Raw genomic sequence first — 25,395 nt, 5'->3', positions numbered from 1 at the left:
TCAGAACACATGAGATGGTGCATATCTCATAATGCACCAAATACTAACACAGAGATACTACGTACCTTATAGCACACTGATTACAACCACACCCAACAATACCTGCTTTTTAAGATTCAACATTGTCAATATTTCCTTGCGTAGTTCCAAGTGCTCAGCACAAACGGCTTGTGTAGGAACCTTGGGCTTTGTCTGGACCTGCTCAGAAAGTACTCCAAACAAGTCAGAGTCAAAAATGCATGCATACATCCATGCCACTTTTGACACCCGCCCCTACACAAATAAACTGTTAACAGGAAACATGTCCATTAGGGAAACATTACCCCCAATTCTTCCAGAGTCTGTTCGACTTTCTTTGATAGCCTAGCCCCACCAGGTGGCAATACCGTTTGTATCAGTTGCGTGAGCAAAGCACCTCTTGTAAAGACGCGGGGCTGCCACGAAATGAAAAAGGTGGCAGTCAACACTTGAACTTTAGAGGGGTAATAAAGCAAGTAACAACAAAAAGAGGGTCCTCAGTTGGTCCATATATATAACTAGGATGCTTCTTTCTCTTGGAAAAAAGCTTTCATTCTCTTTTGCTTTGAACAAAGAGAAGGCTTACAAAGCGCTAGAAAATATCATTGTTTCTCAAATCATTTATTGTCAGCATAGATATAATCCTTCAAAAGTTTTGTCCAAAGGCTTTTTATGTTTAGTAACTGTGGTGGCAGTCAGTTGAAGATGGTAGGAAGGAAGCAGATAGCCGAGCACTAAGAAGGAAAACCTTCAGATGGCAAAACAAAAGTAATGGAGTCCTTGGCAAATCAATTCAGGTAGCATTCCTTCAACTAAATTTAGAGTATAAGAAGAACAAGGACTGTGAAGAGGGGTCCACATGGTTCTAAACTATGTTCCCTGCACTTGGAGTCTCAAGAAGGAAGTTGATAGCCGAGCACTAAAAAACCTTCAGATGGCAAAACAAAGTAATGGAGTCCTTGGCAAATCAATTCAGGTAGCATTCAATTCAGCTAAGTTTAAAGTATGAGAAGAACAAGGACTGTGAAGGGGGATCCACATGGTTCTAAACTATGTTCCGTGCACTTTGAGTCTCATGTTTCCAGAGGCCCTTTCATGCGCTCATTCCAATGTTTACAGGATAAAAAAGCTTCTTGCAGACTGCTGCTCTACACACAGATTGATTTCAATTTGCATAAGGTGTCCATAATTACAACTGCCATGGCTTGACCTTTTGGCATAATGATAAGCTTATTCTGTCATCTAAAACATAAAAAACAAGCAGTCAGAAAAATAACGTACATAAGGCAGGCAATCTGAAAACTAACCAATCGTGTTCCATTCAAAGCTGTCACAAAAGCGGATGTCAGTGTAGGCGCAGCTGGTGTAGCTAATGGACGAGAGGGATGTTGCAAGGATGGAGATCCAGGTCTGGCCGGAGTAGAAGGAGCTCTCTCTCCAGCATCCCCATCACCAGAAGCATCTATGTCATTGATGCTAAGTTTCTACAATAAAAGGTATAGCACGCTTTAGGCTTGTCCATACATGTAGGATTCCGTTTCATTTCCTATAACAGATCATTGTCAAAGCCATAAACACATGACTGCCGACAAGCATCTGAATCCATCTAATGAGAACAACAGTTTTGCCTGGATGATTTCATACACAAAACGTGCATACAATGTGCTACATCCTTTTCCTTTGAAAGAGAGTCTCATAATGCTTACCCTGGCAAGGCGAGTATCTGAAATCCGCCTTGATTCCGTCAGTACCTGTTCCGAAAAACAAAGAGAGAAACATTAATGTGCACAGCTTCCAAAACCGAAAACAGAGAAATAGTGATACAAACCACAAGACGAGATTCTGAATTGCGTTTTGACTCTGTCTGTTCAGAGAAACACCCAGAAAAACAATTGATGAGCACACCTTCTTTCAAATACTGGAACAGAAAGATGAGGCACAAACCTCCGCATCTTCACGTTCTTGCGGACGTGATAAAGCAACATTTAAAGCCCGCCTGCGCTCTGTTTCATGGGCAGCATTGTAAGACTCCTGAAAAAAGAAAAAACGAATGCACGTTGAAGCACCAAGCTCTCATTCTGACAAAACTAGTCTGGTTTCACTTCTGCCCTTCAAGAATTAACGTGAAGTTGCCTCACAAAGGAAATACAATAGAGTACTGTATTTATCATACCCCTAAATATAAAGTAAATACAATAGAGTGCTGTATTTATCATACCGCTGAATACAGTGACAGTTCAGTGCTTGTGTATTGCACGGAGAAGCCTAAAATAGGGGGCATAAAAAAAAGCCTCAAACAATCTGAGAAGTGCAGAAAATTCTATTTTCTCTGACGTTACCATCCGCAATGTATGATGCATCATAACCTTAGTCATTCAGGGACGTACAGTATTGTTTGCATCATAAGGGGGCAGCTATGCCCTACAAAGAGAATTTTTGCGATGTGTCAAGAACGTGGCAGCCTCGCGTATGGCGAAAAATGCTTGTACTCCGTCATATGCCTAAATGTGAGAGGCATTCCCACTTATGATGAATGGCAGAAATCAGTAAGTGTATTGCATGCACTGTGTTGTCACCAAAGAGATCAAACTTCCTGCTTTATCTTTATCGGTGCCCTTCAAGTCAACATAATAAAAGAAAGAAAGATGTTCCAGCAAGAGAGAAGCATTTGGGCTGCAGTAATGGTCTCTCCTAAACACAGCAATGACTAAAATCCTTGGCAGGTTGAGGCCGCACTCACTTCTGCGCAGGTTTCTCCTGAGGTCACTCTGAATTGCAAATTAAACTAAAGCTCATGATAGTGCAGGTTGTTCCATAGAAAGTGGGTCATGCAGAGAGCTGGGAGCAAGGCTTGGTTTACCACTGTGTAGGCTGTCAGTCACGCGCAGATGGTCCCACAGCAAAGTTGCAAGCTTGTTTGGTTCAGAGTTTCCTGTTTGGTTTAGGTTGAGTTTAGGGTCCATGAACGACAGGGTAGGTGCATCATTTACCAGGCAAGGCGCATGCCAAGCATTTTTGGCTTTACAATCAAGTTAACCTCTCTTCTAGTAATGGCAAATGAGCAAATTTAAATGAGAAAGCTCATACTGCGTTAAGCTGAGTAAGGTTTTTGATCCAAAGGGATTAAGATCTGTTCTTGGGGATGATTTGGCCCCAGCAACACTCTCCACTACCTGAACACAGAGATTCTAGAGGTAACCCCTTCCCACCCTTAGAAGCGAAAGACGTGCATTATAACCTGTTTCATTCCCTCAGGTCTGACCTTTGCTAAGAGAGAACTGTCAAATCTTGATAGATCAGGTCAATCTTTGGATGAATCAGGCAGCTCTATGAAAAATAAGTTATACGCTTCTATGATGTCATATGAAAGGGAGTAGGCTAGGTTGCGGGAGCATCAAGCTAATCTACTAATTGATCTACAGATGGAGTGCTTAGGATTCCTGCAGATAGCATAGCGTGGAAGCACATTCATTACTAGTGGCTGGATTTTGCGTAAGATCCCCGGAATTTGCAACTCATCTTGGCTATGGACGGCGTTAACCCACTTGGGCAATGTTCCACATCCAACAATGTATGGCCAGTCAGCATTGTAAACTAAAATATTCCACCGTGGCTAACAACAAAGAAGTGACACCTGTTCCTAAGCCTGATTGTACCGGATAGCTATAAGGTCAATCTTCGGATGAATCAGGCAGCTCTATGGAAAATAAGTCATATGCTTCTATGATGTTGTATGAAAGGGAGTAGGCTAGGTTGCGGCAAGCTAATCTACTAATTGATCTACAGACGAAGTGCTTAGGATTCCTGCAGATAGCATAGTGTGGAAGCACATTGATTACTAGTGGCTGGATTTTGCGTAAGATCCCTGGAATTTGCAACTCATCTTGGCTATGGACGGTGTTAACCCACTTGGGCAATGTTCCACATCCAGCAATGTATAGCCTTTGCAATGTATAGCCACGTGTCAGCTTTTCCGTGAATGGCGCCGCAATTTCCGACTGGGTCCGTACGCTGCCTGCCACGTCAGCCCTACAACGGTGTGTCTGTAGGCTACGCTTAAAACTTACGCTGGCAGCTTTTTGGGAGTTGATTTAATTTTACAAGCAAGAGAGAGAAAGAGCCTTTGCTTTATTTTTTATGAGGGCTTTTGATTTTCAGCTTTTGGGCTCTGCTTTTAGCATCCCTTGTAATCTTTAAAGATGTGGGCAGGGCCTCACAACTCAGAGCATCTGGACGCAAAGTCTGAGAGTGAACGCATGCCTACACTCTTGTACTTTGAACACAGAATAATACAAAAAGAAATACCGAAAGGGGCGCCAGTCTTTGGGGCCAATATCTCTAGGCACGGAACTCCGCCGGGCGAGTGTCGAATCAATTGTGAATTGTGAACTGTTTTGAAGTGATTATTTGTGTTGTCGCGGTAGATTCTCGACTAGGAGTGTTCAAGTCTGTTACAATGGTATAAGAGCACGGCCGATTTCTCTTCTACAGGAAATCCGATCCCTTTTTTTTTCCGTGGCACTTGTGGCTTCAGGCAGAGATCGGTCGACTTCCTCTACATCCGGAGATGTGGGAAGAAATCACAACGAAGATTCGCACGAGTATGGCCTGCTACTCAGGCGGAGCTCGAAGAGATGGAGCGTCGACGATTGATCGGCGATGCATCAAAGATGACGCTTAATTTTGAGAAGGACCCAAAATTTGCAAAATATGAGCGAAACCTCTTTCGATGAGGTGCACAAACAGCGGCGGCAGACCACAGAGCCACCCCTCAAACCGGCTCTCAAGAAACCTCCTACGCCGAGGATGTACACAGAGCAAGAATTAGAAGAGGTGGTTGATGCACGAATTGCTCAGCTTTTGACGCGCGGAACAAAGCTAAAAAGCACGACAAAAAGCAGAAGAAAGCCGCTGACTTCTCGGGTTATTTGGGTCATCAGTCTACTTTTGAATCGGCAAGAAAGCAGAAGAAGCGTGTTCGATTTGAAGAAGTACCCACTTCTTCTTCTTCTTCTTCTTCTTCTTCTTCTTCTTCTTCTTACAAATCTTCTAGCTCATCTGACTAGAGCGAAGAAGACAAAAAAGGTAAAACGAGAAGCAAAAAGCAAAGCTTTGAAAAGGGCAAGAAAAAGGCAAAGAAGTCTAAATCTCGCCCCGTGGTTGACAGTTCTACAAAGGACTCGTCTTCAGATAGTTCGGACTCTGATAACAGCATCTTTTATGCAAAGAAGAAGAATTTTTATAAAGCCTACCAGTATGACTTTTTGGAAGGTAAAAGCAAGAATGTAAGGTGCAGCAGAATGAATGTTTGAGCTTTGCTCAAGATGAGTGCTCCGATCTATGCTCAAGGTTCCTTTTATTCTTATGGAAGGGAGAGCCTTCCGTTCTTAATGAGAGAGTGCAATGAACACAAAGAAAGTGAATGGACATTGTGCGTGAAAGTGTACGAGTCTATGAGATAGAGAGAGAATACGACACCAGAGACATAAAACCCTCCTCCGAAGGCCCCACTCTCTATGGCCAGAGTGTCTACTTATGATTGCACAAATCTCTACAATGCTTGGACTTGCCGACAATGTCGACGACGATGAGGACAACGACGAGACGGGCTGAAATCTGAAAACGCTAAGGGCTGAAATCTGCAAATCTTGTATCTGCTGAATTCCGACTCTACGTCGATGACGACGGTGCGACGACAACGACGCGCTGAAAATGCAGATGCTGATATCTGCGTTTTCCTGGCTGAAACTGTAAACTTTGCTGGATCTGATCGTGCGGCGAGGATGTGCTGCGGGAAGGTGAGATCTACGAGGTTTGGGGGTTCTTCTGCGAGTGATAAAGGCTGAAAACTGAAAACGCTGGTCCTATGGCTGATTCTGTCGCGATGATCTGCTGCAAAAACGCTGAGGTTGTGCTACAAACCAAAAACGCTAGAGCTGAAAACTGACCTTGCGGGGAAATTTGCTAAGGCTAGGAAATCTGTTGTGCTGTTGTGCGAATCTGCTAACGCTAGGGTTTCTTGATGTTCCGTCGCGGTGAATCTGCAAACGATGGGATATGATGCAGATTCAAAAACGCTAGGGCTGAAAAGGTCTTCTGTTGTCGCCGGTTGTTTTGCAAATGCAAAACGCTAGGCTGATCTGCTATTACGTGATGACGCCGGGGCTGATCTGCTATGCACAAAACGCCAAGGCTGATCTGATGCAAAAACGCTAGGTCCTCAGATGGCTGAAAACGCTAGGCTGCTGCGGGTGTTGGTCTTGCTGAGACGTGTTGAGCAAGTCGCTCCTGCTGCCTCTTCTGCCAGAAAGTGCTAGCGCTAGGTTTCTATTTATACAAACTTAGCAAAATTGCCCTACCACTTTCCAACAAAAGTCACTTAAAAATAATAAGTGAAAAATGTCAAAAATAGGGAAAATAGGCTAAATGCACTGATATGCATCTACTCTGAGTGTCTCGACATACACGGTCTGCGAACAGACTCACAAAAGTGCCAAATCACTTGCTAATCTAGACTGACTTGACTGAACTGAACCATGGTCATGTTGTAGCTTGTCCACGGACACATAGGGTTGGATGTGTCACTCCATCATTGCGTGCTGACGAATCATTCGAACACATAGTACTTCCGGTAAGGGTTCTTTGGACCTAGGCTCGAGAGCCAAGATCGGTTCTTCCTGAAGGGGTGCTTTGGAGTTTGGACCTAGGCCGGAGAGCCAAGATCGATCCTTCGTGATTGATCGAATCTGCAACAACGTTAGCTTCGCTAGAAAAAGTGTCACGGGGACGTGGCAACTGTTAACTATGTCACAAGAGGTGGCAACTGCTAACTTTAATTGTTGGTTTCTTTCAAGGGGTTTTGTTTTATTTTTGAGACCCTCTTCTTGAAGTAGCAAAAGGTCGGACATTGCATGGCCAATGTGAACAGTAGTTTCACCCGCAGATGGGTAGTGGTCGGCACTGGAATTCGTATGGTAAGAGGATGTTTAGGCTCAGAGCAAGATCATATAGGTCCCCCCGTCGCACTTAGCAAGTTGGTGGATACTAGGAAGTGAACTCAATAAAGGCCTAAAGTCAAGGTGTGACTACCAACAGAAAGTATCTGACAGTTGGGCCACATTGCACTTTTGGATGCGGTCCCAATGAGGATAGATGGCCAGATGACCACAGGGAGCCCAACGGAAACATTTCCTAAAATTTAGGGAACTGCTATTTTGGGCCGTGAAATGTGTTCGCATCATTACCTCCGGTGTGACTAGGGGAACACTTTACAACTCTACCGCAAAGTCAACTGGGCGACCAGTCGGGAGATTTTTCAGCGACGAACCCGAAACAGGAAAATGCTTGTAAATGTGCCAAGTGTCACATTTTTGTGCACTTTCCAATGCAAGGAAGAGTTGGCGCTGATTTTATAGATAGGAGGCTCATTTGCAACTCTCTGTCTCACAGGTTAAGAGCTATGGAGTGCTTCCTTTCCCTCTTATGTACAGTGCGGTGCCAGGAGTGACGCCCTGCACGCTACGCACTGCTCTCTCTCCCCCCTACGAGCAATATGTTATGCCCCACTAGTGGGCTTTTCATTTGACCAATGTACAGTTATGTGGGTTCATGCACGATTGCCCACTAGTGGGCTTTTCATTTGACCAATGTACAGTTATGTGGGTTCATGCGCGATTGCCGAGGCAAGAGCCTCTTGCACAGGTACTGGATTAGCTAGCAGCTAATCCCCCGCAGGTACAGGTGAATTCGGAGAGGTTTCACGTAAGAAATCTCGTCCGATTCAAAGGGCAAGTAGCCCTACAGGTGCGGGAGCTCGAGGTCTTGCTACAGATGCGACCGGCACACGAAACGGAGCCAAAACAGGGAATTACAGGCTGCTGTGTATTTTTGCAGGTTTAGGGTTTCGGCCCTAAACGGACCCTAATACCCCCAGGAGGTTCGGGGACGCGAGGGGACCGCTGTACAGGTAAACTGGCGCATTTTCGGGGCAGAAAACAGAGAATTCAGCGTGCTGCAGATTCTCGCCAGGTTTTGCAAAGTGTCCGTATGCGTCGGGAAAGTCACCTATTGCGTGGGGATACTGACTGTGGAGCATCCTAGTACAGTTACGCTGCCGAAATCGGGCCAGAACAGGTGTTTCTTAGCCTAGATTGTGCGGGGCAGCTTGTAGGAGATCACAGGTTTTATTCCCTCTGTTAAAGAATAAAGAAATACCGAAAGGGGCGCCAATTTTGGGGCCTACAGGTTGTCGGCGTCTGCTCGGGGCATTCTAGCTTCCGAGTCGTGTATTATTCAAGTGTTAATTCCCGTCGCAGGTTCTCTTTGCAAAGTGCTCTGTGTGTGTGTCTAAAGTAAAGAATTTCGGGTGTAAGCCAACGCCTACCACCCCACGGGCCAGTTTCATGGTTCCATTGCCGGGAAAAAGAATCAACTAACTCTATCATCCTTGTGAACAATCACGTCATCTTCATGCAAATCATCATGCTTGTGAGAAATCACATCTTGATCATGCAAATCATCATGCTTGTCATTGTCATGCAGTTCATCATGCTTATCTTTATCATTCAAATCATCATCATGCAAATCATGTGTGTCATGCTTGGGAGAAGAAGAGACTGAGAGAGTCTCCTTTTCCTGATATTGTGCAAACTGCACCTGCACAATAGAAAAGAGTCACAAGAACTCTTTCATGTGTTGGTCGCTCTGTTCTTGTCGTGCTTTGCTCTTCCAATCAAATGTTGCTTGTCTTTCATTGTTCTCACGATCCAAATTGGCTTGACTTTCTTTGGCTTCCAAGTCGTACTTACGTTCTATGGCTGCCACGCTTTCTTCATAGTCACGATCTATGGCTGCCATTGTTTCTTCGTAGGCCTTTCTTTCTGCTTCTCTTTCTTGTGTTCCAACTTTCTTTCCATAAACAATTGCTTCAACTCTTCCATAGGAGTTAGTGCAATCCTTGGCGTAGATGGGGAAGGGGGAGGGTCGGAAAAACCTCTTACATTCTTCTTCGCCTCTCTCATGCTCATCACCTCCAAGCGAAGTATCCATTCCGCTTCGAGTGATGACCATCCACTGAAGTCGTGGGTTCTTGTGGGTTCTTGTGGTCTTGGGTTCTTAAGTTCACGAGGAACCTGGGTTCTTGGGGGTTTTTGAGGGTCTTGGGTTCTTAAGTTCACAAGGAACTTGGGTTCTTGGGGGTCTTGAGGTTCTTCTTTCGCTTGCAATCTCTGTTCGAGAAGGATCTTCTTTTCACCCGAGTTTTGCTCTTTTCTGCGGGCGCACCCCTTGGCGGCCTTACGCTCACACCAAGGTTGCTAGCCGCTAAGTGCACGGTCAACTTTCAATGAGTAAAAAGAGGCACAAGGGGAGGCTGGACAAGCCCTTCTTTCCTAAGATTCCTGTCACTCTTCAAAAACACAATTAGGAATCGACACGCCCAAGCGAACTTGGGTTCGTGCGACCTCAACAAGCAAAAAAAATTATTGTGATTCTTGTGGTTCTTTCCTTGAGTGATACAGAACACTGCCAAAGCTCTGATACCAATGTAAGGTGCAGCGGAATGAATGTATGAACTTTGCTCAAGATGAGTGCTCCGATCTGTGCTCAAGGTTCCTTTTATTCTTATGGAAGGGAGAGCCTTCCGTTCTTAATGAGAGTGCAATAAGCATAAACAAAGTGAATGGACATTGTGCGTGAAAGTGTATGAGACTAAGAGATAGAGAGAGAATACGACACCAGAGACGACATAAAACCCTCCTCCGAAGGCCCCACTCTCTATGGCAAGAGTGTCTACTTATGATTGCACAAATCTCTACAATGCTTGGACTTGCCGACGATGAGGACGACGACGAGACGGGCTGAAATCTGAAAACGCTACTGAAAATGCTAAGGGCTGAAATCTGCAAATCTTGTATCTACTGAATTCTGACTCTATGTCGGTGATGATGTCGATGACGACAGTACGACGATGACGCGCTGAAAACGCAGATGCTGAAATCTGCATTTTCCGGGCTGAAACTGTAAACTTCGCTGGATTTGACCGTGCGGCGAGGATGTGCTGCGGGAAGGTGAGATATGCGAGGTTCGGGGGTTCTTCTGCGAGTGATAAAGGCTGAAAACTGAAAACGCTGGTCCTATGGCTGATTCTGTTGCGATGATCTGCTGCAAAAACGCTGAGGTTGTGCTGCAAACCAAAACGCTAGGGCTGAAAACTAACCTTGCGGAGAAATCTGCTAACACTAGGAAATCTGTTTTGCTGCTATGGGAATCTGCTAACGCTAACGCTAGGCTGATCTGCTGTGTCGTGATGATGCCGGGGCTGATCTGTTGTGCGCAAAACGCCAAGGCTGATCTGATGCAAAAAAGCTAGGTCCTCAGATGGCTGAAAACGCTAAGCTGCTGCGGCTGTTGGTCTTGCTGAGAAGTTGCCTGTTGAGCAAGGTGCTCCTGCTGCCTCTTCTGCCAGAAAGTGCTGGCGCTAGGTTTCTATTTATACAAACTTAGCAAAATTGCCCTACCTACTTTCCAACAAAAGTCACTTAAAAATAATAACTGAAAAATGTCAAAAATAGGGAAAATAGGCTAAATGCACTAGAAAATTCCCCTGAAGGATTCTGATGGATTCTGATGGGAATGCTTATGATCATGCTGTGTGCAACCAGAGGATATGCATCTACTCGAAGTGTCTGGACATGCACGGTCTGCGAACAGACTCACAAAAGTGCCAGATCACTTGCTAATCTAGACTGACTTGACTAAACTGAACCCTGGTCATGCTGTAGCTTGTCCACGGACACACAGGGTTGGATGTGTCACGTGACAAAGAAAATCAGAGAGTTTAAGGAAGGTGGACAGTCAATTAAATTTGACATATTTTCCGGTTATAGAGATGCTTCGAAGGCTTTGTCTTTTATACTGCAGTTAAACATAGCTTTCTCAGGAGGGCGTTACTCAGAGCACAGCTGCCTCTTACTTTAAGGGGAATGCTCGAACTTGGTGGTCTACGCTTCTATTAAACAAGACAGCGCGAGTTAAATGGCTGAAATTCAAAAGGGTTTCTATTTCTTCATGGCTGACTCGAGAGCATGAACGCGACATACGAACTACTTGGAACCATCTTCGATTGACCAAGAAGGATACAGTGGACACTTATTACGAGAGATTCTGGAGCTCTTTTCTACCCACCTCTTCATTTAAGAAGATCTCGTTGAAGGAACAGATTGAGCGGTTTACCTTGGGTCTTCCTACAGAGATCTGAGATCACTACTTAGAACAAAAGTCAGCTTTTATTCAGGAGTTGATGAGTCATGCGAAACGGGGTTTTGCCATTCACTCTGGCAGTCTGACCTACCCCACAAATGAGATCATGATGCAAAGAGCCAAACAGACTTCGAAAAATAAAAGTAGAAAGAGAAAGAGCAACCCAAAACAGAAAGAAAAGGATGCATGACCCAAACTTACTCCTCAAGAGAGGGCTCGCTACATCAAGGAGGGGAAGTGCTTTGGATGCAGGGAAACTGGGTATATCTCCGCGAAGTGCCCTATAAAGGCACAGAAAGAACAAAACGACAAGGACGACGAGAGGCCTGAGAGTTCGAGAGCAGCTAAGGACCATGGAAGAAAAGGCAAGATGAAAACAGGCTTGGTTCCAGATTGCGTGGGTACCGATCCCAACACAATGAACGAGAGTACAGAACTTTGCCGAGCTTGGGGCAAAGTGAAAGACCAAGAAGCCCTGATCTTCTTCGATGGAGGAGCCAAAGCCAACTTCATTTCACCAGAATTGGTAGAGCGGCTCGAGATCACTCCCGATCGGATAGGGCCACTTGCAGAGGCAGTTCTAGCGGCACCCGACAAGGACGTAGCCATTACACCTGTCATTGGCAAACTTCAGTTGCATTGTCAGGGGTATTTGGGGCATGAGGACTTTTACATAATGCCTTTGGAAGGTTGTGATGTCCTCTTGGGAATTCTCTGGTACCACAAGAACAACGACGAGGTCGACTATCGGGCAAGGTAAGCGACATTGACCACACAGAAGGGCAGAACCACTGTACTCGATGAACAACTTAAGGGCGAGTCTGTCCCTATTGTATCGGCTTCAACCATTTCTAAATTAATGAAATCCAGTCTGTTTGTTTACTCGATCTTTTTGAAAGAGTTAAGTGATGAGGATTGGACAAATATGTCTGAACTTGATAAAGAACGCCAAGATTTTCTCCACTCTCATGCCGATTGCTTCCCAGAGGGCCTGCTAGGCGAGTTACCACCCGCGCGTCCTGAAGATCATACCATTGATCAGATACCTGGAAGCACACCACCGAACCGGCCACTTTATCGTGTGGGCCGAGCCCAGAATGCAGAGATTATGAACCAAGTGAAAGACCTCTTGGAAAAGGGTCTTGTCCGGCCTAGTACTTCACCGTACTGCTCTCCAGTGTTGTTAGTTTTGAAGAAAAACGGATCTTGGAGAATGTGCATCAATTATAGAACTTTCAACAAAATCACCATCAAGAACAGATTTCTGATTTCTAGAATCGATGATATACTTGACCGACTTCAAGGATCCTCGTGCTTTAGCAGGATCGACTTGAAAAGTGGATATCATCATATCCGAATTGCGTCGGGAGACGTCTACAAGATAGCCTTTCGGACGACTTTTGGATTATTTGAGTTTTTGTTGATGCCTTTTGGCTTAACCAATGCTCCTGCGACATTTAACCAGATGATGAACAGGATTTTTCGAGAGTATAGACTATTTGTTGGCACTTTCTTTGTCGACATCATTGTTTTCTCCAAGGATGAGGCAGAACATAGATACCATCTGCTTCAAGTCTTTCAGGCATTACGAGATCACAAGTTAGTGATTAATGCGAAGAAAAGTGAATTTTTCCTACCGCAGATACACTTTTTGGGACACATTGTGTCAGCAGCAAGAGTGCAGATGGATCCGGACAAGATAGAGACTATTCGTGATTGGCCCGATTTGAAGAATGTCCATGAAGTTAGAAGCTTCTTGGGATTGTGCTCGTACTACAGGCGGTTCATTAGAAAGTTTGCAGAGGTTGCTTCCCCTTTGCATGTTTTAACACAAAAAGGAGTCTCTTTCTCGCGGGGACCCACAGAGATGACTGCCTTTCAGACATTGAAAAAGAAATTGACTACGGGACCAGTTTTGACTTTGCCGGATTTACAGAAGTCATTTGAAGTATATTGTGATGCTTGTGGTCGTAGTCTGGGTGCGGTCTTAATGCAAGAAGGCCATGTCATTGCCTACGAGAGCTGATTGTTCTCGAGGCCGGAATTGACAGCGCAGATTTATGAGAAAGAGCTTTTGGCGGTTATCCATGCTCTTACTCAATGGCGACACTACCTACTCGAAGCGGATTTTACTGCCTTTATAGACCATCAGAGTTTACGCTACTTCTTGTCACAGAAGCAGCTATCGGAAAAGCAGATGCGGTGGGTGAATATCTTGTCACAGTTTCATTTTTAGATTGTCCATGTGCAAGGACAGAAGAATTTGGTGGCAGATGCTTTGTCTCAGAGGCCATTGGTTCTGGCTATTTCCACGATACATCATAAGAGCTTCGAGGCTATGGTCGATCAGTATGCCACAAATACAGATTTTGCAGACATTTTCACACGGATACAGCATGGGGAAACAGTAGCGGGATATTCCATTCGGGATGGCTACTTGATGAGAAAAACCATGTTGTGCATTACACAGCCGTTGAGGGAAAAGGTTATGCCCGAATGCCATTGTCCGCCTTTTACGGGTCACCGCGGCATTGCTACCACCTTGAAAGGGGCAGAGAAATACTTCTTTTGGCCAAGACTCAAGAAGGATGTGGACGAGTTTGTGCGCAATTGCTTGGTATGCCAGAAGGTCAAGTTTGACAGGCATAAAGCACATGGATTGTTACAGCCTTTACCCATACCCACCCGCCCATGCGAAAGTACTGCAATGGATTTCATTTTTTATCTCCCGAGAACACAAAGTGGTCACGATGGTATCTGGACTATTATTGACGGATTTAGCAAGCAGGCTCATTTCATTCCAATGAAGAAAACAGTCAAGCCAAATCACTTAGCGAGACTGTTTGTGGCCCAGATTTTCAGATTACATGGCATGTCCAAGACGATTGTCTCCGACAGGGACCCCAGATTTACGAGTTTGTTTTGGAAGGCAACTTATGAGAACATTGGCACGCGATTGCAGTTCTCGTCATCTTTCGAGCCGCAGACAGACGGGCAATCTGAGATTGCCAATTCAGTGGTTTTAGATTTATTGAAGTCTTATATTTCGAATCAGAGGACTCAATGGGAAAAGTATCTACCTTTGGTGGAATTTGCCTACAACAACAGGATACACTCTTCGACAGGGAAGACACCATTTGAGATTATTGAAGATGCTACCAAGGTTCCACCCTTCCTAAGCACGAAAGATAAGATTTTCGAAGCTGATGAGTACACGCGCAACTTAGACACAGCTTTTGCCAAGGTCCGCGAGGCTTTGCAGAAATCTCAAGAAAGACAGAAAAAGGCAGCAGATCGCCATCGTCGCGATTTGAAATTGAAGGAGGATGATTGGGTGCTCTTACATTTTGAGAAGGCACGCTTGAGAAAGAAAAAGGGAAAGGAGAGGCTTTTTCCAAAGCTTAGTATGCGATACTAAGGACCTTTCCAGATCTCTGAAAAGATCAATGATGTCTCCTTCCGACTGAAACTGCCTGACACTTGGAGGATTCACAATGCATTCCATGTGAGTCTCTTGAAATCTTTTAAAGGTGATGTGCCCGAAGATGAGGAGCCTGATGAGCAACCCGCAATGGAAGAAAACGAGGAGATCCTTGTTCCTGAACAGATTTTGGCACATAAGGATAGAAAGAATAAGGATAAGGTCAAAAGGCGGTTCTTGGTTAAATTCAAGAACTATCCTACATTGGATGCGAAGTGGATGGAGGAGGAGAACCTAGCAAATACTCCTCAGATTGTGAAACTTTACCTTGAAGCTTTTGGTCTAGCATAGTCTATTCCACCCCGAATTCAGCTTGGCCGGAGATCTCGTGCAATGGGTATGCACAAGAGGAGAGTTACTCCGCTCCTTTGTCAACAGATGCCTCGATTTTTGAATACTAGAGTCACTGATGTCTCTTTGAGCTTCAGGGATACTGAGAGCTGACAGTATTCTGTTGTATGACTTTATAAAATGAAATTCCGGAAAATATGAAATTGATTTGTCCTTGACTTGTTTAAGTGCAGGAACTGGTAGACGAAATGACTGCAGCATTTTGGTCTGAATGATCTCGATAGACATGGTTGCAATAGGGGTTAGTCAATCGGGCATCTATGAGGTCCCGAGTGGATCTAGATGCGGTTGCTAATCGCATTGCCGATAAATCATGTTCTGAGATCCGAATGAATGTTGAATGTGATTTGTCCTGTGATGTCTAGTGATGTCCTGTAATGTCGTGTGATGTGACTGTCGATTGGTACATGTGCTAGATGTGTGTTCCTAGTGCGTCGATACTAACAGTCAGTGTCTGCTAAGACAGTTTATGGCTTGTGTCTATTTTGCAGGTGTAATCAAGGGTGATTACAATGCTTTCAAGAGGGGGGCATGTCACAAGCTGGTGACGTGGTTGCTGCCCGGTACACACATACCCGCCTTGCCCTGCTGTGATGATGACGTGGCTGAAACAGTCCAAAACACACACACACACACACACACACACACACACCGCTGTAGGGCTGACGTGGCAGGTAGCGTTTGAACCCAGCCGGAAATTGCGGCGCCATTCGCCAAAAAGCTGACACGTGGCAACATGTACAGACTTCCGCGTTTTGCGGAAAGCTGAGGGCTGCTTTTGGCTACGCTAAAAACTTACACTGGCAGCTTTTTGGGAGTTGATTTAATTTTACAAGCAAGAGAGAGAAAGAGCTTTTGCTTTATTTTTTATGAGGGCTTTTGATTTTCAGATTTTGGGCTCTGCTTTTAGCATCCCTTGTAATCTTTAAATATGTGGGCAGGGCGTCACAACTCAGAGCATCTGGACGCAGAGTCTAAGAGTGAGCGCCTGCCTACACTCTTGTACTTTGAACACAGATTAATACAAAAAGAAAATACCGAAAGGGGCGCCAGTCTTTGGGACCAATATCTCTAGGCACAGAACTTTGTCGGGCCAGTGTCGAATCAATTGTGAACTGTGAACTGTTTTGAAATGATTATTTGTGCTGCCGCGGTAGATTCTCGACTTGGAGTGTCCAAGTCTGTTACACAGTGCTCTCTGGGAGTGGAACTACGCCACTCCGTGTCTATCGCGTGGACTCTCTCTCTCTCTCTCTCTCTCTCTCTCTCTCTCTCTCTCTCTCTCTCTCTCTCTCTCTCTCTCTCTCAATGAGGTTTCTGACTTTATTGAGAGAGATGGTGATAGAGGTGCACAGCTAGCATTGCTATATGCTGATGATATTGTGTTGATCTCCGACTCTCCGGAAGGGATGCAACGTCACGATAGCGGTTTGTCTGTCAACCTTGGTGAAACCAAGGTTACGGTGTTTAACACCACCCCACAGTGGATAAGGAGATCAACACCCGCATTTTGTAACCGGCTTGGACACTCCAAGCGAGAAATCAATAGCAACACACGAACAGAAACTTCATAATCATTGAGCTTTAATGGAGAGAGAGAGAGAGAGAGAGAGAGAGTAGACACGGCCTGGCGTAGCTCCGTGACCAAAGGTATTGGCCCCAAAGACTGGCGCCCCTTTCGGTATTTCTTTTTATATTAATACTTGATCAAAGTACAGCTGCCGTAGGTGCTCGCTCTCAGACTCTGCTTCCAGATGCTCTGAGAAGTGAGTCCCCCTTGGGTCACTTATAAACATTACAAGGGATGCCTAAAGCAGAGCCCCAAAAGCAATTGGCTCAAAATCTGCCAGTAAAAGCAGTCAACATGATTTGCGAAGTCAACAACTGTCAACGCAAAACGCGAAAATCCGTACTGTCTGCCACGTCAGCATGCCAACGCAAATTTCGAGATTCCGTACTGTTGCCACGTGGCACTCTACCACGTTAGCAGGGGTTGTTGTCTGCAAGGTCATGCCAAGTCATCAGTTTCTGACATACCCCCATTAGTTTCTGACATACCCCCCTCTTGAAAGAATTGTAATCGCACTCGATTACGACTGCAAAACAGACAGAGGCCATAAACCAATTCAGTAGACACTGACTGTAAGTACCAACGCACTAGACACGACACATCCAGCACTTGTACAAAGACCACAGCCACATCACTGCACATGAAATCACAGGACATCACATGACAAATCAATCACTAGAAACATTTATCCCAAATCTCAGACCATGACTGCCAGCAACATATTTAGTAACCGCATCTAGATCCATCCCGGACCTCACTGATGCCGGATTAATTAATCCTTATTACGATCATGTCTATAGGGATTTATGAGACCGAAATGTTGCAATCATTTGGTCTTTCAATTCCTACACTCAAAGAAGTCAGATGAAAGAGTACAAATCATGCATGTTCAGTTTCGAGAACTCCGTTTCATAAAGTCATTCAACAGAATATTGTCACCCCAGCAGTATCCCTGAAACCCATAGGGGACATCAGTGACCTTATTCAATTGAGGTAATCTGTTTACAAAGGAGCGGAGTGACTCCCCTCTTGTGCAAACCCGCTGCACCAGATTCAACCTTGCTTAGTTCAGGGGTCTATCGGAGTAGACGATGCTAAACCAAATGCTTCAAGGTAAAGGTCCAAAATCTGAGGAGTATCTGCTAGGTCCTCCTCCTCCATCCAGTTCGCATCTAATGCCGGATAGTTCTCTGCTGCGGCCTGTCAATCATGAGAAAGCAGAACGGCAAGGATGACCCGGTGGAGGATGGCATCAAAAAATGCAAAGAAGAATTGAGCGAGTCCATCAGCAAGAGCAACAGCCACCTCCCAGGTACTATTAACGACGCACGCGTAGCAGCACAATACATACACTTGAGGATCGCGTGAGGGCCCAAGATGACGAAATCGCACTACTCAAGAAAGAGCTTGAGGTGCGATCACAGAATGTCCTCAAAGAAGGAGAGCTTCAACCCTCTGTCATTGAAGAACTTAACACGATTAAGGAACAAGTATGCGCCATCAAGGAAGGTGGGGAGCAACAAAAAGAAATAAAGACCTCGTGGGTAGATGTCATCACAAAGACCCAACAAAAAGCATAAAAGGCCGAAAAATGTTGTCAAGAAAGGAAAAGGCAAGGAAATAACCCCCACTCCCACGCCAACCATCATCAACTTGACACTAGGAGAGGAGCAAAGGAGACGTGTACGGGCCTTACACATGAGGATATATGGCCTCAGAGACCAAGATAATGTGGATAAAGAGGTGAAAGAACTCATGACTCTGGTGGGAGTCAGCGAGCAGACGCATACGAGGGCTTGGAGAGTGGGCACTAAGAAAAATGGGAGCAACGGAGAAACCTCGAAGGAAAGGGCACTCATTCTCCGCTTCCCCTCCATGGAAGCGAAGAAAGACTTCTTAAAGAAGAGACAGACTCTAAAGAAGACTGGCATCTTTCTTGGAGATGACCTCACCCTCACGCAGATTGCTCATATGCAAGAAGTAATGCCGGAAATAAGAGCAGCAAGGGAAAAAGGGAAGATTGCTTTTTACAGAGATGGAAAGGTGGTGATATTGGAGCGACGCCCTGCATGACGGTGCGAGACCTATGGGACCACACTAAAAATGGCAACCTTGAATTGTAATGGGGTCACTCCATCTTGATGTAGGGGCCTTTGAGGATAGCTTCACGGGGAGAGATCATTTTCTACTCTGAGACGCATCAAGCACCTGGACAATCCATGCCACAGGTGAGCGGATATAGATGGGAGACAGCCTGCAGACAGGAGACCAGATCGGAGCATCAAGGACAGGGCTCAGGGGGAGTGGCAGTTCTATTCAAGGAGGAACTGCAGCCACTGATATATATAGCACACAAGGATGAGCAGGCTAGGTACATATGGGTGAGGCTCAAGGCGGAGACGGGCAGATACCTCTACATTGCTATTTGTTACTTTCCTCCTAGTACGTCAGTTTATGCATCACCTAGAGGACAATCCCCCTTTGCTATTTTGGATAATGACATATGGGAGTTTTCCAAGGATGGTGACATTATCATACTAGGGGATTTCAATGCTAGAACTGCCCACCACAAGACAATATTTTATGATACTTCCGAATAGATGCCCAGGGAGCTGAACGCCACAGAGATGGGTCTCTCCAGACTATCACAAGATGACGAATACACTAAATATGGCAGGTACTTGATAGATATGGGAACCGCACACAGATTGGCCATTGTGAATGGCCTACAAAGATTTTCGACAGCTGGAGGTTTTACTTGCTTCCCACACCGACATGGTGCCAGCACAGTGGATTATGTTATGGCCCAGCCAGGTCTCATTCCATTCTTTCAGGATTTCATGGTGGGCACTAGGCTAGTTAGAGTAGCAATTGATCATGCTATCGTGTCTTTCACCCTGACCTTTCAGTTCAGCACAGCTCCATTAGGAGAGGTCCCCCCACACACTCAGTATACCTTCATGAGAAAGACGGACTCTGTGTACAGGCAGCTAAGCACGCAGGAGCCAGGACGGCCACTAGATGAACTCACTCAGATACTGACAGAGACGCTCCATGATGCAGCATCAGAGGCATACCCCCACAGCCAGCCCACACGGAGACGATCGGGGAACATGCCCCAGAACACTTGGTATGATAAGGAGCGCAGAGAGACAAGGATCAAATTACAAAGGGAAGTGCTCACGGGTATTACCACACATAGACAGTCATGGATTATCTTTCGCCGCCTAGTGCGACGAAAGAAAAGGGCCTATCTATCTCTGCTAGAGTGGGATCTATATCAGCTATTTATATGTCAGGACTCAGGCGAAGCATGGAGGCTATTCCACGAGCATTCACCACCACCAACGGTCACCTCCACTGAGACATGGGGGGAATATGCCACATCTCTCTACACAGCATCAGGGCACCACCTCTGCCGGACCCACTAGAGACATGCCCGGAGACATGTTCTCTCTCTACTGCCAAGAGGGTAAGGAAAGCCATTGACAGGATGAAGACAAGGAGAGCACATGATCATGATGGTCTGGTAGCGAAACTTCATCCATGCAAGAGATATGCTTGCAAAGCTCCTGCCTATGATGTTTAATCGAGCCATGCATGAAGGCTTCCCGAAGACTTGGAGTATGTCTACGATTGTGCCTATTTTCAAGTCAAGAGATCCGATGATTCTTGCGAATTATCGCATCATCATGGTTGGTCACACATTAGCTAGGTTGTATGCATCCGTTCTTGAACAGGAGCTAAGTAGATGGGCAGAGTGAGAGGGCATAAGAGCACCAGGGCAAGCAGGTTTCGGAGAGGTTTCTCCACTCTTGACTAGATTCTGACACTCGGAGCTATTATTGAGGAGGGTAGACACCATGGCAAGAGGATCTATTGTAGCTTTGTGGATTTCCGCAAAGCTTTTGACACAGTGCCGAGAGCCAGACTTATACACAGACTACAGGACATGGGTGTGCCTACAGAGCTGATATGGGGTATTCTGGCTCTATACACGACAGTGATGGGGCGGGTACGCACAACTGAGGGCATGTCTGACATGGTCCACTCCACTATTGGAGTAAAGCAGGGATGCCCCCTATCCCCGACTCTTTTTGTCAGCTAGCAAGGACATGGATTCCGCGGTTACTATATGCTGATTATATTGTGCTGATTATATTGTGCTAATTTCTGACTCTCCAGAGGGGATGCAGCGTCATTTGGATGCTCTACATACATTTGCTCGTGAAAGTGGATTGTCTGTCAATTTGGGGAAAACCATGGTTATGGTGTTCGACACCATACCACAGTGGGTCAGGAGGTCAGCACCCACATTTATGTATGGCCAAGAGACTGTGGAGTACACAGATGCATATACTTATCTTGGGGTAGTCTTCGGTGGACCGGTGTTTTCACTAAGGAGAGCATCAGAGACTAGACTAACGAGAGCATATGCAGCTTTGGCAGGACTAGAGAGGATGTGTTCGCACGTTCAGTTTCAAGAACCGCGAACAAAGCTTTGGCTTTTTGACACTCTAGTGACTCCAGCTATGCTCTATGGAGTTCAGGTATGGGGACCCTCAGTAGACCACCATGGGAGATCTGGCAACACAGATGGATGGAGATGTATAGAGAGGCCTCTGGTATCTATGATCGCTCAGATGATTCGGGCTAAGGCCTCAGTACCACATGAGATAATCCGAGCCGAGCTAGCCCCCCCCCCCCCCCCCCCATGGTGGAGGCATTGACGAGATCAGTTTCCTTTACGCACGGTCTATGGGATCTCCCCAGGGATAGATACGCTCGGCTTGCCCTGGAGTCATCTCGACAACTAGCTCTACAAGGCAACACAGCATGTTGGTATGGACAGATGACATCATGGTTTCAGTCGCATGGTCTCAACATGGATAGATTACCCCCGCTTCAATACTCCCTGGATGCACCCTCCCTGTCTCTCACAAGGATAGAGATCACAAGACTCATACGTCAGGATCTGATTCAGCTAAATACTAGGAGCAAATGGATACAGCCTACACAAGAGTTGGGCACGAAGATGGCCTTCTAGAGAGAGCATCTTCTCCAACTCACGGAGGACGGCTTTGTGACTAGGCCTACATACATGGATACACACTTATCTCATGGGATAAGATGCGTTATTGGATAGATACGCACATCCTCACATCAGCTCCAGATCGAGATTGGCCAATTTCGAGGGGTGCCAACAGGAGCCAGGATATGTCACCTATGTAACTTAGAACCAAAGACAGAGCTGCACTACACGTCATTGCACGGCATACTATGAGATACGCGACCACTTCCACTACCTGTTCAGAGAAGGGTTCGGACCTTTTTCTAGAACCATGAGATACAAGGATCAGAGGTGTCTCGGATTGTTCCTGCTAGAGCTATGCCGACTTAAGGAGAGCTTGCTGAGCACATCAGGGGAAAGACAGTCTCAGAGACAAATCACAGATTTCTTTACACCAGCCAGAGGAGAGCCAGCGGAGCAATCACTACAGCAGCTCCCAGAGCCTACTCATACTAGAGGTACACTGATTGACCGAGCCACTAAGCTTGGCAGATCCAGACGTCCACGACCTTGGGGGGTCTCCCACTACCGACGAAGGCTGCAATAGAAGATACAGATCACTCTAGCTCGACATGCAAGACGCCCAACAAGAGTACTGACCATGGAGGAGGTCGATGAGATCCGACAGCGATCGATGAGAGATTTCATCTAAACCCACAACCCCCCCCCCATATTCCTTTCTCCTTAGTGTTTTAGTGTTAGTTCTTTGTAAGTTTGTAATTTTTGTACTCAGACATGGTATCACATTCACCAATTGTAACTTTTTGGTCTCGTAGGTCATTTTGGCCTTTTGAAGACGTTAATATAACATTTCATTTCATCTCTCTCTCTCTCTCTCTCTCTCTCTCTCTCTCTCTCTCTCTCTCTCTCTCTCTCTCTCTCTCTCTCTCTCTCTCTCTCTCTCTCTCTCTCTCTCTCTCTCTCTCTCTCTCTCTCTCTCTCTCTCTCTCTCTCTCTCACACACACACACACACACACACACAATCTCAATTGTTTTGAAGCGCTGAAAGTCTGTTCCAGTCTGTTCTTTTCATTTGGCACGTGGTGCCCTTCCCGTTATAGTCTACGCATTAAAAGGCAACTAGTTAAGTGGATCTTTCGCTACTTGAATGGCACTATACACTTTGGGTTGATCTATTCTAAGGGAAAATCATTGCCACCTGATTTACAACGGCCACTTCTAGAGTTGAAGCTGAGGACAAGACTGCTTCCGAAGCTATTGTTGAGTGCGTTTCGTTCAGACGCCTTTTGACCAACTTGGATGCACTCTAAACATATAGAATATAAAGATGAGCAATCAATGTCAACAAGGCAAAGTGCCGTAAGAAAGCTAACTTGCCACATCTCGTTACAAAGCCCTCATGTCAAGAGGCACAACATACCTATAAAGTTCCTTGTTTGTTTGCCTCTTATTAGTCATGGCAATGATGCCATTTGTATGGAGGTCACCAGACTCACAAAAGTTAGCAAAGTTTATAACAATCAAGTCGGCAGTAAAAAGCCATGAGTTGGTGGTCTTCCTCATAGCAAACTAGTTACACCACCTCTAATAGTGTTGAGATCCGCCACCAGAGCTCCTTGGGTACTCTGATATATTTGTCAGCATCAATCTAGGTCTGGCATCGTGTCACACGCTTTGTGGAAATACACAAAGCAGCAATAAATAAGTCTTCCCCTTAATCAACCTTCCTCTATGGTCGTCCCGAGTTCAGTATGTGGTCAACAACAGTACACACAGCTGCAGTCTCCGACAGTATTGTGAGTCCTCCGCCGTCGTGGGCTTCTGGTTCTCCCAAGCTCGGCCGCTCGATCAATCAACGTGCCTATGGTATAATGAGAATGTGAGCTCTATTGTGGTAGCTGCTTCTCCTACCACCCAGTGTCCGCTCTAAAGAAGTTTGTGATCCGTCTCTGAGACTGGTTAGCCTCTCCTCTCATCAAGCTCTCCTTGCGTCTGCGCAACACGAGCAAAAACAATCTCAGACAACTTTGATGCTCATACCCCATGACTCTAGAAAGTGGTCCAAAGCCCTCCTTGAACAGACAGTGAAAGCAGCCTCGTATCTCATAGTAAACTAGGCAATGGCATGTGTAGTGCAATTCTGTCTCTGGCTCCAACGGACATAGGGAACATGTCCTGGTACTCCGTTGTATCTACCAGTCTCGATCCGAAGTTGTTCTGAAGATGTGCGTATCTGGCCAATGGCATATCGTATCCCATGAGATAAGTGGGTGTCCATGTATCTGGGCCTCGTCACAAAACCATATTCAGTGAGCTAGAGAAGATGCTCTCTATAGAAAGCCATCTTCGTGCCCAGTTCTTGTGCCGGCTGTATCCAAGTCCTCCTGATATCCAGCTGAGTCAGGTCCTGGCGAATGAGCCTTGTGATCTCGGACTGTGTAAGAGTCAAAGAGGATGCATCCAATGAGTACTAATAGGGAGCAATCTGTCCATGCTGAACCCATGTCCCTGAAACCATGATGTCATTTCCCCGTACCAGCATGTTGTATCTCCCTGCATAGCTAACTGTCAAGAGGACTCAAGTGATAGGAAGGCATATCTATCTCTGGGGAGGTCCCATAAGCGGTGTATAAAGGAGACTAATCTGGTGAGCGCTTCAACCACTAGTGGGGCAGCTAGCTTTGCTCGAATAATGTCATGTGGTACTGAAGCCTTGCCTCTAATAAGCAGTGAGATCATAGGGACCAAGGGCTTCTCCACGTCTTTCCATCCATCAGTGCGACCCGACCTCCCATGATGGTCCAAAGAGGGCCCCCATATCTGAACTCCATAGAGCAATGCAGAAGCCACCAGGGTGTCAAAAAGCCAGAGCTTCGTCTGAGGCTCCTGAAACTGGATCTGTGAACACGTCCTCTCGAATCCCCCCAATGCTGCATAGGCTCTAGTCATTCTTGTCTCTGCTGCTCTCCTCAATGAAAGTGCTAGTCCACTAAAGACCACCCCAAGAGAGAGAGAGAGAGAGAGAGAGAGAGAGAGAGAGAGAATCAACTATAATGCCTCTAAAAAGCAAAACAAGAAAGAAGCATTCGGCTCACTATATACAAGCAAACACCTGATTTGGGACACTGAAGCTGTGAGATTATAACCGTTTGTGCGTGTATGATCGAATCATGATAAGCCTCACACAAGCACAATAACTAGACCAAGTTCCCAAATACCTAGACAACACTATCTTAAGTTTGAGCAGCATGTAAACCATCAACAACAGAAAGTGTATTTTGAGATGCTTTGTTGGGGCTTATTTAGGGTGACACTAAAAAATAGAGCCAATAAAGTGTTTCCCCATAAACAGCTCTTGTACGAAAAAAAAATCTTAGAAAAAGCAGTCTGAGTTCCCATGGCACCAAATTCAATGTGCACAGAAATGCTAATAATTAAACCAGACTGTGATTCCAAGCTTGGCCAACAAACCTTTAGAAAGGAACCGATGTCACAGTGAGATTTCATTTCATGGAGTATGATACACTGAGATAGACCAATTGATCATTTTACACGTGTCTCAACAAAAGTAAGAATATTCTACTACCTTCACAACCACGTGGTCCGTTGCTTCTTCAGGTGTTGCCACTCTGGCAAGAACCACTGCCTTCGCAGCTGTCAAACAAGCTAATAGCTGAGAAAGG

General features: G+C 45.7%; 1 protein-coding gene across 1 annotated transcript in view; it reads right to left on the bottom strand.

Moving 5' to 3' along the window:
- The window catches only part of LOC147463727 (myb-like transcription factor family protein), a 57,690-nt gene that overhangs the window by 7,618 nt on the left and 24,677 nt on the right, over window positions 1-25,395 (bottom strand). Inside the window, exons 7-13 of the mRNA XM_086490482.1 lie at window positions 25,299-25,366; window positions 1,963-2,049; window positions 1,847-1,882; window positions 1,725-1,769; window positions 1,326-1,502; window positions 324-434; window positions 103-198 (exon numbers count right to left, since the gene is read on the bottom strand). Coding sequence (XP_086346608.1) covers window positions 103-198; window positions 324-434; window positions 1,326-1,502; window positions 1,725-1,769; window positions 1,847-1,882; window positions 1,963-2,049; window positions 25,299-25,366 — 620 coding nt within the window. The remainder of the gene's footprint in view (window positions 1-102; window positions 199-323; window positions 435-1,325; window positions 1,503-1,724; window positions 1,770-1,846; window positions 1,883-1,962; window positions 2,050-25,298; window positions 25,367-25,395) is intronic.

Source organism: Adiantum capillus-veneris, chromosome 2 (assembly GCF_014529385.1).
Source record: "Adiantum capillus-veneris isolate H3 chromosome 2, ASM1452938v2, whole genome shotgun sequence".
Lineage (NCBI taxonomy): Eukaryota > Viridiplantae > Streptophyta > Polypodiopsida > Polypodiales > Pteridaceae > Adiantum > Adiantum capillus-veneris.
The sequence above is the reverse complement of the archived record's forward strand: the minus strand, read 5'-3'. Positions and strand labels throughout refer to the sequence as shown.